Below are 14,553 nucleotides of genomic sequence, written 5' to 3' on the forward strand. Positions count from 1 at the left end.
GGTGTAGCAGTACAATTCACTGTTGTGGGTGGGTTGGTTCAGGGCGGGCCTTCGATTTTGACAGATGTGTCTGTGGTGCAATAGGCTTTAGTTAAACGAAAGGCTAGATAGACATGTGTTCGAGCGGAAGAACAAGTGGTATATCCTAACGGGAGAGTAATGGCGTAGTTGCAGCCCTCACGGGCCGGGGGAAAAGAAGAGCCTGGCCCGTGAGGACCGACTATCTTGTACAGAGGAACCGAACAAACATGTCCCTGTGGTCAAGCAACGCCGTTGTGCATGTAATTGTAGCGGTATGTATAGTCTACGTTTTGCTTTATTTTCACGAACGTCTTCCTGTAATCCTTTGTTGACCACTGTGCCTAACACTGCATTGTATATCACACAGTTCAGCTGCAAGGGGTATGAGAGGCTATGCTAATTTAAAGCAAAACATGGCTCATTTGTCTAGCTAAATATGTTTTTGTTTGGTCTGTTTTTGAACATATGTAGTCGTTTGTGTAGTTCTTTTTGCTGTTGCAGTGATAATCGTTATAAATGTAGATATGTAATCCACGACAGCCGTACTGTCATTTTTGTCACCAAGTCCAGATCTCAGTATTTAAAAGTAGGCTTACATTATTAATTACATTAGGCTATTTATTATTATGTGCAATTTTTAGGACCAAATGCTGTTTTATTTTTCAGAACCCTATTGCCTTGTTTTTCACTTCACGGGGGAACAATTTAACCATTTCATAAATACCATGGCCAACATTCACACATTGAAGAGGGTAAGCAAAAAATATACTACTTGATTAAAAACAAATGAAATTTCACATTGTGGATTGGATTTCATATTGTAGAAAACTCACATAACAAATACTTTTTTTCACAGCTCAAATGCATCCCAAAGCCCATCACCAATTTTGTGCTGCCCTTAGAAGGATGTCTCGTTTCATTCTTGACAAAGAATGCATACATAAGAGGACCAATAGACATGCCAGGTCTGCAGGGATCAAGTTGTAGATGAAACGGCCAAGGTCAAATGCTGGGCTCGGGAGAAATGGTGGTGATCACTGCAGAAATCACATTTCCATAAAACTAAATATGCCCATCCAGCTGCCCCACCTTGTTGAAAATGTAGCTTCTAGAAGTCTATACATTACATTGTAGCACCAGTGGAAGTTTGATGGTAGCAGATTGGGATTAAGAAATTATGATCTGATTGTCTTGAATTTTTATTTTAATCCTCACATATCAAAGGATGTTTTTCTGGCATGTGATGTTGAAACACACTTTAGTTGTGAATTTCTGCCAATAATCAGAAAGTTGTGTTCAGTCGTACATTTATGCCAATCTTTTTTTTTTTTTTTTTTTACTTAAAATGTGGCAAAGGAATAAGTAGGTAATGGACATCAAACAATAAGTAATTCACTACCTCACTGACAATCTGTATATATATACTGACAATTTTAATTTATTAAGCCCCATCCTTCCTGAAGTTCAAGTTTGCATTATAGAAAAGACAGCATGTTCTTCTTCTAGTGTGAAGGAACAAGAAATGCTTATTACTTTTAGGGACAATCCTAGAATCATGGCATGCATTTTTAATCTGATCTCTGAAGGTATTTTGTAGACACCCTATTCATTCATTCATTCATTCATTCATTCATTCATTCGTTCAGCTTAACATTCAGTGTGGCTGTATCGTTTTCCATCTCATACATGCATCCATATCAGAAAGGTATTCTGGCCAAGATGGTATTTTGTTAATTTGTTCATAGAGGTACACTATCCATATTGCATAGTGCGTTTTGTTTGGTAACATGATTCTGATCCACTCCAAATGCCCTGAATTGGTGATTGTAAGGTTAAGGAAAAATAGAGGTTTGTTGAGTATGCGTACCAGTACATGTTGTACGTGTTTGCAATGATTTTGAGAAAGAACTAGGTCCATATGGTCAACCCTGGATATGGGATTTGTGCAATATATTTCCCCTCCCTTTCCCTAACACCTGTAATGGTTTTGATATAAATATGTATATTGTAAACAAGTGACGAGTTGTTCAAATAACAACAAAATCACCAATGTCTTCCATTAAGAAATGTATAGTCCCATATGCTTATGTAGCAAGCTTTTAGTGCCAACATTATACATGGCCATGCATGAGAGGTAGTGATGCTTGCTGAGTAACATAGTTCTAGTAATATACTTATATATTTTAAGGTGTATAGAGTATAGACAGAACAAACTTTAGTTACCAACCGGGATGTAGCATCCTTTCCCACATTATTTTGATAATGAGCGCAGAGACTGGGGACTCCCCATGTCTTTGTTCTTCCATCTCAAACCAGATAGACAGGCGTGTCTGAAGAGATATGAGTTGTAGGCAGGAGGGAGTAGTGGCTTGACACTGAAGGCATAAAGACACCACACATTTGACCTGGCCGACAGCTGACTTGCATGTCAATTTTCACAGTCCCAGAGAAACATGTTATAATGCTGTCGTCATATTTATGGGCTTGGCATGATTTTGGTTGTTGCTAGTTAAATTGCAGTTTGATGGGTTGTATGCGTCATACATGATGTACCAAAAGCCTGTCATAAGCATTTCATCAAATACGTGAGACTTGACCGTCAAGGAAGGTTGTGTAGGAGATATTTTGCCGCATGTGCAGTAGACCTCCTACAATTTGAGAGTAGCTTTTCTACGTGCAGTGCCTGCCACAGTAAGCTTCACGTTTAAGTTATGAGTTTATCCTCGGACTCATCTGCAGCCCTTGCTGAATTTTTGGCTCATAAATATCACAGAACATATGCCATTTTAATAATGGAAAATCTTTAACTCTGTCTCCTCAATTCAGATTATACTAGCTGTTTGGTCAGTGAGGGATTGCTTGTGTGTACATTTTTAAATGCAGTTGGTGGTATGACCCAAAGCAATCGGGACCAGTCTTCATTGCACACTTGCGAACACCTCCTGTTAAGGTTCTCAGACTCAGTGTGGGATGTGTCCTTAAATTGGTAGATTACTAAAGTAGGTTAGCTAGATTGCCTAAATCAGGGAGGTATTCCTAGTACGTGGTTAAGTGACGAACCCCGACAAGTTAATTCTGAGTAAGTGGTAAACCTCCTAATAGAAGAGCCCTACGGCTTCATTCTCCTAGCAAAACTAAGCCATAGGGATCCTTTTTTAGGAGGTTTACTGCTTACTATGAGTTAACTTATCCGGGTTATTTACCAAACCACGTACTTGGAATACCCCCCAGAGTAGCACAGAATTTTAACACTAGGTAAACAGTAGGTTATAAGAGTATTAACAATGTTGAGATCAAGTATTAAAATATTGTCATGTAAATAAATACCTCAATGATTGGAAATCTGAGTAAGACTTAAAAATAGTTGTAATACAATAAGCCATAGCATATATAGAGTTATGAGCAATAAAAGAGTTATGCATGATTTTAGGGCCAGGTCTGGTTAAAATTAATCTTTGCGAAATGGAAACCGTTAGCGTATTAATTGTGTTTAAATGTTGAAAAGAATATGTAAGGTATCATTAGTAATGGTGGTGAAGAGAGGCTTTGCAATCCCAGCTATGGGATGTATTGATTCAACAGAATACATGTGGCAAGGAACTGAAACCACATAATTTAGTAAGCTTGCTGTTGGGTTTTCTGGTAGTTGAACAGAACAATATTTTAAGAAATTCCACCGGAGAAAATGTAAAGGGCCTGTTGAGTATGCAAGGGGCATTCCAGCTTGTGTCCATGGCATGTTTACATCATAATTACATTAAAACAGTATCATTGTCAGATGCACATAAAGAATATGCATTGTATCGCAACCAAAAGCAATAGAACCTATGTAGTGGTTTTGTTACTTTATGGATGAACACACTAAACTGTATGTCCACCATTACCATGGCAACAGAGCTCTCTCTTTCTGTGACCATGATGGCCAAAGGGAGTAGCCCTGTGTCAGCATGAGGACCTCCCTGAAACGCTGCTGGTAGATGAATGGTGACAACGATATGACTCATAAAACACTTCCCTTATCTGTACTGTACAGTGAGAGATACTTATCATTAATTGTAACCACATAACATTGCAAAGCCAACCTCTCTATGATAAATGATGGACATTATGTTGTGAAAAATGACTATGAATTAATATAGTGTCAGTCTATAGGAATGCAGTGGAAATAGTGTTTGCATGATGGAGCAACTTAAGAAATGTGTAGTGCTGCATGCAATAATGACAAATATTTTAGTTTGAATATGACTTACAAATAATCATTGTTTGAAAAATGGATTGGTGACTACAGCATTGTTGTGAAAAGAATTTTGTGTCAATCAGAACATTTCCCATAATGCTTCTGGTATCTTGTTACTTGTTTTAATTTGTGAAAGATGCTAATTATTTTAGGAACTGTTTATGAAATTACAGAAAAGCCAATGTAACTGCAATTACTCAATGATTGTTGGCCTCACCCTAAGCACACAATTGCTGTAACCTGGACATAAAATAAGTTGATATTGCTGAAAATTGTAAAAATGTGCCACTTTTGCGATATTTAGCTTGGTCCTTTATATCATTTACTGGCACATTTGATACAGTGACCCAAACATATACATTTGGATAATAGCCTATTTAATCTGTTGTAGCTCACTGTAATGTCATTTTGCAAAGTTATTAACCGATGGAAGTTTATGTTACAGAAAGGCACAACTAGAACACTTGGAAATTGGTGAAATTCTGTTGCTAAACTCCGAATGATACAACTGTAGGTTTTGTCTAAACTATGCACTCAAGAGAGGCACCAAGCATGCTAAAATGAGCCTCTTAACCATTTTGTTGAAAGTGAAGAAAATGGATCACATATGTAGCAATAAAAAGCAGCATGGTGCCAATCATACAAATGCCTGTTGTCATTTTTGTGCCGTTGTCTTTTCAGTGTTCTTAACGGAAGATCATATGGCTATAAGCAACAGTATAAATTCATCACTTTTTGAAGCGTGCTTTTATTCATTTTCATAATATATGTTTAAGTGAGCACAGATAAACAAATTCTGTAGTTCCACAAGCCGCTCAGGCTATAGTCTGTGTAGTTCTGTGGTCCAGGTTGGAAACCGCAGGAAAATGTTAGTAAAGCTAACACAGCAAAGTATATATGTTGGTTAATGCTGTAATTTGGACTTGTAAACTCAAAATGTTAAAATAACATAACAATTTGTAAGACTTGCATTATACTTTTCCTAATTTAAACTGTAGGTCTACATAAAATTAACCAGGATAGACCTATTTGTTCTAATTTATTAATAATCATCCATGTAAAATTACCAGGTGTGTAGCTACAGAACAATAGAGTAGCTCTAATAAAGTAAACAAAGATAAAACATCTAACAACCAAGTACACTCCCACATGCCTACAAGTAAATATAAACACTGTACAACATCTCTGAGTAAACCCACATGTTGGATATGGTCAAGACTGTTGGGCTGTTTGTTCAGAGATGGTGACCTCAGCCCCCCATCCTCCTGGTTACTTTCCACGGCAGAGCAAATCCTTTAGGAGCTCCAGTCTCTTCATCTGACTCTCCAGCTCCTGTTTAAGCTGCATATCAACCCCAAGGAAGTAAGGAGAAGAGGAAGTGACATGTTGTCTTGTCCAACTGGACTGCTTCCCCAAAAGCATTGCACCATTAACTGTACATGTACACAAAGACAGCTGGTTTTCTCACCTCGGAGAGCTCTCCTCCCATGGACTTCTGCTCAAAGTTGAGAGTAGATCCATTGACCATCGTGCTGTTCTTCACATTATAACTGTATCAATAAGAGAGATCAAAAAGTGTTAGACACTTGCAGTGACTTATATCAATAACAATATCACAGAATCAGAATAATTGGCCAAGTATGTAAACACACGAGGGATTATGGTTCTGGCCGTTTGTGTCTCTCAAGCAATACAGACAATATAAAAATGATGTACAGACAAAACACAACACATAAGAGATATACAGATTACACAAACGATATACATAAAGTGTAAGTTTGTGTGGCAGCGCAAACAACAATCATCTATGGGAGTTGTCTGTATGAGTATTATAAACAAAATACATGTGAGGCAGGGTGAAGTGACTATCTGAAGAAAGAGTAGCTATGGCATTGCAGGTGACATTGGTCAGCTGTTTATAAGGTGGGTGATGGCATGAATAAAAAAAACTGCTCCAGTGTATAGTAGTTTCGGTATACAGATTGTGTCCAGGTTGTGAGTGGTCTCTAATGATTTTCCTTGCTCGTTTCCTGTTTTTCTGAAGAGTACATGTTCTGAAGGGGTGGGCAAAGGAGCACCAAATATTTGTTCTGCTGTCCTTACTGTTTGCTTCAGTTTGTTCCCATCTTGTTTTATGATGCTCCGAACCAAACCGTGATGGATGTTCACAGGACAGATTTGATGACTACGGTGTAATACTGGCTGAACAGCTCCTGTGGTAGACCATACCTCCTTGAAGGTCTCCACGGTTGTCACAGGGCTGCTGGATAGTGTGAGGGGCAGCAGTGCTGAGGGGTGTCTCTTAAAGTCCACTGTCGTCTCCACAGATTTGAGCGTGTTCAGCTTCAGGTTGTTCTGACTGCCCCAGCCAATGCTATCTTGGATGAATCCATGACTGTAGTGTCGTCTGAAAACTGCAGGGGTTTAACAGTTGGTTCCTTGGAAGTGCAGTCAAGGTGCTGCAGGATGCAGTCTACTCCCACTGACTTGTTGGCAAACTGCCCGGGTTCCAGCAGGTGTTCAGGACATTCTTTAGGTGGGCCAACACCAATCATTTAAGGGTCTTCATGACGACAGATGCCAGAACGACAAGCCTGTTGCTCAGTCCTGTGATGGAGGCTTTGATGATGGTGGAGTGTTTGAAGCAGGAAGGGACTTCACAGAGCGGCAGGGATCTGTTGAAGATCTGAGTGAAGAGGAGGTCTTGATCGGCACACACGTCTTGACAAAAGCTGACGTTAGATGTCATATAGTCAGTCAGTTCATCAAGGTCATGATTCTTTGTTACAGAGATGTTTTTTATGTTTTATATTCTTCAGACAGACAGAAAAATGGCTGAAAGTGACAGGTCATAGAGGGCACAATGATAGTAAGAAGCAACATAGTAAAGCGTTAGAATAACCTTGTAATGAACAAACACACGTAAATTGGAGTAGGGGCAGTTCTGATCTGAATGATTAAGGCCTTACCAATTAATGCGGTCTTTCTGTAGGAGAAAAACATCGCGTAAAGCTGACAAATGCGGTGGGGTTGCCAGCAGCGCTCCGCCCACAACTGAAAAACAGCCAGAGCACTGAAGAGAACTGTATATACTGAAAGAAACCAAAAAGAGACAGAGGGATACTATGAGCATTAACGCTTCCAAGGGCAGTATGTATTGAATCGTTGTACCGTCCATTATTGTTAGTAGTAGTCTAACGTTACAAACCAAGTAGCAAGAGGGCCCTCAAGGCTGGGCTTCTGATCACCTTTTACCAAAACATCTTCTGTGACTTCTGGAGGAAGGAGCACATCACATAAAAACTGATTAAATTGTAACCTTTAGGCTTAATTGAGGTTTTCATAGCTATAGTCTCGTTTCTGATTACTTTCTAAACAAACATAGCAGCAGCAGCAACCTTCCCCCGTCGAAACTCAAGCTGTTAATTTTAAGGTTTTCAGTGTGCTAATGTTTTAATTAAGGGTTGTAAGAATTACCAGATTACTCACTTAAACAGATGACAGAGTTCAAGTCAACATATTCGCCACATATTCCAAGAGAGTCGCCCAGGACTGTATTGCATTTCGCACAAAATAACACTAAAGAGCTTTTGTAATCAATTATGTTGTTGATACTTTCATCTAAATGTACGTCCTTGAATTTCCCCAGTGTTACGCTGAATAGAGAACAATCGGTGCTATTGATAGAATTAAACGAGTTGTGTTGGCTGTATGCCATCTTATTTTGCTAGCTAGCTACATATAGCCATCGATTTTATTTCACGACTTTCATCCATAAACACCGCGCTTTCATCTGAACTTTTACTTCTTCTGCTGGGGACTGGAAACAACCGATCTATAGGTTATACTGCCACCTATCGATGGATACCATACTCGAATGAAAAAAAAAAGAACAACATGTCAAGAAAAGTATGTCTGCACATTACGTTGTATTAAACATCTCAGCATTTATATACAGTACTTATTACGATATCAGCCTCCCCAGACCAGAGGTCAAAAACAACATTAAAAAATAAATGTATGCATTCCACATACCACTTAATAACCACGAGGTGGCGCACAACCTTTCTGATTGTGGGGGTGTGTCCATTGATGTATTATGTCGTAGATGTGATTTTCACCAATCAGTGTGAAGAACCGGTAATGTTTGAAAGTAGCTCAAGTTCCAACCGTTGGGCGCATTTTGCTTTGCATACTGCAGCAGGCATCCACCTTTCGCAGATCTGCAAACAAGTTAGGGTTTCTCTGGTGAAAATATTGACAAGAAAATGGATTTGGATACTTTAAAGTATGCCGACTTGCGGCGACTTGCTAAAGAAGTTGGACTCAAAGCAAATTTGAAGGTAGGATGCAATTTCATGTAACTTGTTGGAAGTGTTTAACGTAACATCACCGGAGCTGAAGGATGGCTAATGTTAACTATGATAGCTAGCAGTTCAAGTAATGTTAGGCTAGGGTAGCCTGAATCCTATGCTTTTGATTATTCTCGATATTGCCAGCATAGCAGTCTGCTGCCTAGGTGTGTTAAGTTGCTGGATTGATTAACAAGTATTCATTCGTATTATCTTGGCAAACTAACGAGAAACGTTCACATTGAGATCAGCGAGGATAGTTGGATTGTGCTGCCAGCTCAGAGCCAGTAGCTATCTGAAGCATGGCTTTGTTTTGTTTACATCGCGCCATCAATTTCTGTTTAATAACCTTGTATCCAACTACAGGCGGATAAGCTCCTGAAGGCATTGAAACAACATTATGAACAGAAGGAGAGTAACATCCCAAAAAATGTAAGATGTCATTTTACATTTGCAACGTTTATCTAGAGAGCTGTTTTCACCGTCATGTTTGGGTAATGGAGACATGGGTACACTAAGCAACATGGTATTAAGTGACTTAACAATTACATGCTAAAATGTTTCTAGGAGAATGAGGTCAAGGAGAATGCCTCCGATGAGGACAACAGTGATTCTGCCCAGAACGTCCCAGTGCAGGAACCAGCTGGTTTTGTGACGAAACGTCGGGGCAGAGGCCAGAAGACCAAAAGGAAGCATGATGATATTGCAGAATCTGATCCAAAATTATCACCATGCCTTGTGCAGGTAAGTGTAAACGTTCTTTTAACTGAGGACATGCTTTGTTTTTCGTGGACTTGGATATTGTTGAATATGGTTCAGGAGTCTTTTCTGGGAAACCATTGTCAAAATTAATTCCCGTAATGTATGCGCATATGGAAACAGAGTGATGGAATACTGGATAAACCCGAAGAGGAGGGAAGAAACTCTAAGAGAAGAAAGACTTACTTGATGAAAAATACGGAGGCTGTGGCTCCTGTGATGGCGGAAAACAAGCCAGAGAAACAGCTTGAGGCCACAAGCGACAAGATTGATACAGAAACATCTGTGCCGGGTAAGCAGTTAGATATCGCCTAATTGAAATGTGTAAGACTAGTCAAGTTGGTGGTTGTGTTTGTGTATTTATCAGTTCATGAAAGCTTATTTCTCATGCAGGAGAGGAGAAGCCTTTGAACAGACCTGCTGGCAAAATCCCTCGCCTTATTGGACTCACCAAGACCAAGCTGGTCTTAAAGCCAACCACACCAAGTAATAATCTGTTATTCCTTAAGAGAAAAAGTAGTTTTATTTGGTTTTAGTTGTTTGTGTTCCTCATGCACCATGTAACATGAAAGACTCTGTAGATTAGCTCTAGTTCTACATTTTGCTGGTATTACCATAACCATGGAACATTTATGAGGTGTCCTCATCATTCTAGACTTCAAGAAATTGCACGAGGCTCATTTCAACAAAATGGAGTCCATTGATGCCTATGTCTCAAGGAAGAACCAGCAAGTTGATTCTTTTAGGAACTCCGTGAAAGAACTGAAGGTAACAAAGATTGTCTAGTTGAGCATTTGGTTGGATGTGGTATGCTCTAGTGTTGCATTATTTTTGATAACCATTTAATAATTAATTCTCTCCTCACAGACACTCTCTGAGAAGACCAACCTGAAGTCTGTGATGACGAAAATTAACCCCAAACCAGCGGATGGCAAAATTCGGGCTGTAAGTAAAGCCTAACCAAATTGGCACTAAAAAGACTCCCATCCATACTAAATCAAAGAGCAATTGTAGATATCTCCTATGGGGTGTAGCAATTTTTTTTTGCCCTGTTAAAGGAGTACTGACACTTGACTCATCAGACAGATGTTAAATATGAGTCCCTTTCATGTATGCAACAGAAGCAGAAGGTGAACAGAAGTTCCCTGTTCAGCCCTGCTGCCCAGGAGAAGAAGCCAGTTTCAGAGAAGCGAAGAGTCACTCAGCTCTCCGCCAGCAAGCCTGCCCTGAAAGGCAGCACTGTCTTCAAACCCACAGTCATCTCCAGTACTAAGATCAACGTCAGGTAAAACTAAGGTTCAGACAGTGTTAAGGCACTTCAACTCCAGCTGCAGAGTGACTGCCCTAGAACATGGAATCTGTTAAATATGTTAATAACTACATATGTTTGTTTTTTTTCCCTCTGCAATTTAAACGTTATTCCTAGATAAAACGCTTTGAAAAATCTGTCTTGAGAGTTTTTGGTTGTGAAATGAAATCTTGGTGTCCCTGAAGCACCTAAACAGGTTAATTTACTCATTGATTACCCAGGTTTTCCAGAACAACTCAGGACAACGAGCATAAGCGCTCTCTCATAAAGACTCCAGCTCGTATGTCCTCTCACGTGACTCTCACATCAACCCCAGCAAAGAAATCCACTACTGTGGGAAAGACTGGAGCAAACACTTCTGTCGTCAGTAGCAACAGAACTCCAGGTAGCCATGTGTTCACTGAATCTGTAGAGACCTAGTAGCACTTTGCTGTTCTTGTTAAGGCACCAACATGGAACTTGGCCAACTAATGTTGTCTTTCGTAGGAACCACAGCGTTTGTGTTCAGTGGAGACACGAACGTTTCAAATACTCCAAATGCAAACAAGAGCGCCTTTGACCTGAAGGCCAGTCTGTCTCGACCACTCACCTACAAACCACACACAGGTGAGTTACGTGTCTTTTTATTCACTCAAGGCTTTATTAAACAGTATATGCAAGCTTGCTTACTGTTCTTATCTGTCTTCGAACAGGAAAACTCAAGCCATTTGGAGAAACTCAGAACAACACCCTCAACAAGTCTCAGACAGCTCCGTCAGTTCCGTCCCACCAGAAGAATTACAAACAGCACCAAGTACAGACAAGGTGAATCAAATTATCCTTTATGATCTGTTTCTATGACAATATACAATGTAAAACAGTTGCTGGTGTAACCTGGATTTGATCTGATCTGCTGAGAATAGAGCAGTTTACCGAGAGAATGGCAGAGGTGGTTTTGTATGCACTGTTTTAGGGCCCATCAGTAATGTTTGAGTAGTATCTGACCCCCACTGTTTGATACCCCAGGGAGAACCGGCGAGTGAAACACACAGAAGACCGGAAGCAGAAGAAGGAGAAAATTCTTGGAGCCAGAAGAGGCCTTAACATGACTTAATTCTGGCATCTTACTTCTTTTCTACATGTAGAAACCCTGTACATTTCCCCTTTATCCTTGGAAAGATATGTGTGTTTGGTTGTTGTTGTTTTTTTACCCCTCTTTTTGAGCAAAAGCTTTGGCAAAACTGTAAATATTTGCTTTTAAAAAAACATTCGACTTTTGTTTATAAGTCTGTGGCTGTCTTAGATTAAATGTGCTACATTGGGAGAAAAAAAAAAACGTTTCGTATAAGATACTTTTATTGTGAAAACCGTTTCATTAAATAGCCAATTCGAGTTACTGTGATTGAGTCTTTATGAAGGTGCAGCAGCAGTGCTCAATGCACATCACACCTCTGGATTTCTCTTATAAATCTCATAAGCAAACTCCTCAGTGTGGGTAGGGTCATTGCACACTCCAATGAAATCAATCTCCAGCTGGAATGGTCCATCTGCTTTGTCCCCCAGTGTAAACCCAATGGTGTTCATCTAAGGGGGAGGGGGGAGCATAACCACATTCTATTTATTTATACATGGAACCACTTTAAATCTCATTTACAACTTCTGCACTTTTATTTCACTGAACTAAAGATATTGGCTGGATAATACATATTTCCAATAGTTACTGATTTGTATTCATCTAAATTGACAATGCCCAACTCACCTTGTCTAAGAAAATACCATGCTGAATATCCTGTACTCTTCCTCGACTGGACATAAAAAACTTAGAAAACGGGATCTGTTGAATTGGAACAACATTAGTCATTCATCTGATAGCCTGACGTGCACTAAAACGAGTCTACACAAGAGGGCGGGCATTCTTATGTTGACATACCTTGACATCTTGCCAGTATGGGCCACCCCGTGTATATAGGAAATAACTGTACATGTCATCATGATTATGGGAGAAGTAGCCTTCGGATCCAATGTTAATCATCCAAGGTCGACCGTCACCACGTATGCGCAGGTGTAACGTGTTAAAGCTGGACAGGTCATAGGGTTTCTTCCTGTCAAGCAAACCCTGTGATGGAAGAGAACTTTTAACATCAACTGATACATTGTAGAAAGTTACATGTATTGGAGTAAAATAAGGCAGAAAAGGTTTTTATCTTTAGAGGCTGGGACGACCGTTAACAGAAATAACACCTTCCGTAACTATAAAATACAATGCCAGACCTACACGAGGCTGCCGTGAGCGCATCGAGATGTATCCACTGTATCGAGTTTCTCCATCCCTTGGCGGGACAGAGCATAGCGTGCCGTATAGCAGAGCGGTGGTATTGTTTCTGCTCAGTTTCAGGTATATCTCACTGCGACCACCAATCTCCTGATCAGAGGAGACAATCCACTGATTCAAACTGTGTGGGCCACGAAATTCCCACATCACCCGCGTCTGTTCCAGCATGTGCTCAACAAGAGGCTTGCCTTCGGGACCGACCCAGCGCTGCAGAAACTCATCTTTCAACAGTCCCAGGTGTTTCTCAACTGAATCTAACCCCTTAGAGAAGTCGAAATTAATCCTTTGCCAGAGCCATCTTCTGTCCGGGGGCTGACCAGGTCGCCGATATCCGCTTTGATGATTCCTTAATATCACAGACCAAGGTGAAGCAGACGCCCAGACGAGTTGTTTCGGAAATGTCCCTAGCAGTCGGGCAGACAAAATGGATCCAGTTCTTTGCATCGCCATATTCTCTTCTTCCAATCTGCTTCCTAAGCACTGTCTGGGAAATACATAAATGCATCAGTACCATTAAAGATGGTACATAAACCAAGAGATAAAACATGCGTTTTAAGAGGAAAATTATTGTAAGGCCTTTAAAGCATTTACCCTTACTTACCCTCAATTGTAACAAACACGTTCGTAGTTAGCTGACCTTTTGAGATCTTGAAAATGAGTCACTGATTTCATGACCTGGCCAAAATATAGGTTTCCTATGAGCCGAGGGTAAATCGTCCCGTGAATTAGTATATATGTGGATCAAGTTGTCAGTTTTGGATACATGTTATGTTTCATGTTTCTCGCATAGACAGTAAAGGTCCCTACTAGAAATTATCTAGTTAAGGTTTTCTCGGCGGCCGCCATCGGATAGGATATGACGTTCTTGGCCAGATCCGTCCCTGAATACTGTCTCCCCAAAATCACGACACCTGAGATTAGTTCCTATTGACTGTGTCCCTTTGTTATGCGGAAGACGAATGCTTTTTTGAATTGCAAAGCAATGCCCATGATTGACATAAAACGTCTTCAGCGTCACCTTAATAAACCTAGCTGGAAGAAACTCCGACTGTACTAATGTTACATCTCTGAAAAAAAATGACCGCTACGTGGGCCACGTTCAATCTCAGAAAGGGGGATGCAATACCTCTCAGTGCAGAAGTGCCCTCCTAATCTGTCTTTACCGAGGGCCTTAATTATTTGCTTTAGACAAGGTCATATTTTACTAAAATAAATAAACTTGCCAGATTTTGTTTATTTTATTAAACGTGACGTCTTTAGTGTATTGAATTCAAATTCATCACATCTTTAATGGGGTGAGCACACGTGCAGATGTCAAATGAACAGCATAGAGAGTTGCCAGTTGAGATGGTCAGATACTTGTTGGGGCTGGGAACACTCACGTAGATTATCAAATATAAAATATAATGTATTTACAGATTGACTTCACAGAAAGCTCTCCCCATTCTGACAAGATGCAGTGCCCTTTGTATTCGACCTTTTTGAACACGGCCTAATTCCGTCAGTGACGTAGGGTGTTTCTCGTACAACCGGCGCATGCTCACTTGGACTCTAGCGCCTTTGT

The 14,553-nt window shown here is 40.1% G+C and overlaps 3 protein-coding genes and 1 long non-coding RNA gene across 5 annotated transcripts; 2 read left to right on the forward strand and 2 right to left on the reverse strand.

Moving 5' to 3' along the window:
- Positions 1-155: 155 nt before the first annotated feature.
- Positions 156-4,879, forward strand: LOC308374528. The gene is made up of 3 exons (XR_013968872.1): positions 156-293; positions 688-773; positions 878-4,879. It is a non-coding gene; the product is annotated as an uncharacterized lncRNA (long non-coding RNA).
- Positions 4,880-5,186: 307 nt separating this feature from the next.
- Positions 5,187-7,976, reverse strand: oip5 (opa interacting protein 5; the record flags this gene model as incomplete). The annotated part of the gene is made up of 5 exons (XM_080850669.1): positions 5,187-5,599; positions 5,727-5,808; positions 7,228-7,350; positions 7,467-7,533; positions 7,748-7,976. 5 exons carry the CDS (start codon positions 7,974-7,976, stop codon positions 5,528-5,530), a joined length of 573 nt encoding a protein of 190 aa, XP_080706795.1. The 3' UTR covers positions 5,187-5,527.
- A 550-nt stretch (positions 7,977-8,526) lies between these two features.
- Positions 8,527-11,775, forward strand: nusap1 (nucleolar and spindle associated protein 1; the record flags this gene model as incomplete). The annotated part of the gene is made up of 12 exons (XM_080850700.1): positions 8,527-8,601; positions 8,977-9,042; positions 9,178-9,354; positions 9,493-9,661; positions 9,763-9,855; positions 10,025-10,137; positions 10,237-10,314; positions 10,491-10,654; positions 10,900-11,063; positions 11,165-11,284; positions 11,371-11,482; positions 11,684-11,775. The coding sequence occupies 12 exons, from the start codon at positions 8,527-8,529 to the stop codon at positions 11,769-11,771; spliced, it is 1,419 nt and encodes a 472-aa protein (XP_080706826.1). The 3' UTR covers positions 11,772-11,775.
- Positions 11,340-13,829, reverse strand: ndufaf1 (NADH:ubiquinone oxidoreductase complex assembly factor 1). Of its 2 annotated transcripts, none has more exons than XM_080850702.1 (5): positions 13,591-13,829; positions 12,933-13,469; positions 12,588-12,773; positions 12,417-12,491; positions 11,340-12,241 (listed from the first exon to the last, which is right to left on the reverse strand). In XM_080850702.1, exons 2-5 carry the CDS (start codon positions 13,437-13,439, stop codon positions 12,101-12,103), a joined length of 909 nt encoding a protein of 302 aa, XP_080706828.1. In that variant the 5' UTR covers positions 13,440-13,469; positions 13,591-13,829; the 3' UTR covers positions 11,340-12,100. The 2 variants fall into 2 exon arrangements, with proteins under 2 accessions (XP_080706828.1, XP_080706827.1); XM_080850701.1 differs by having other exon boundaries at positions 12,933-13,473.
- Between the last annotated feature and the right edge of the window lie 724 nt (positions 13,830-14,553).

Source organism: Sprattus sprattus (genome assembly GCF_963457725.1).
Source record: "Sprattus sprattus genome assembly, chromosome: 13".
Taxonomy (NCBI): Eukaryota; Metazoa; Chordata; class Actinopteri; order Clupeiformes; family Clupeidae; genus Sprattus; species Sprattus sprattus.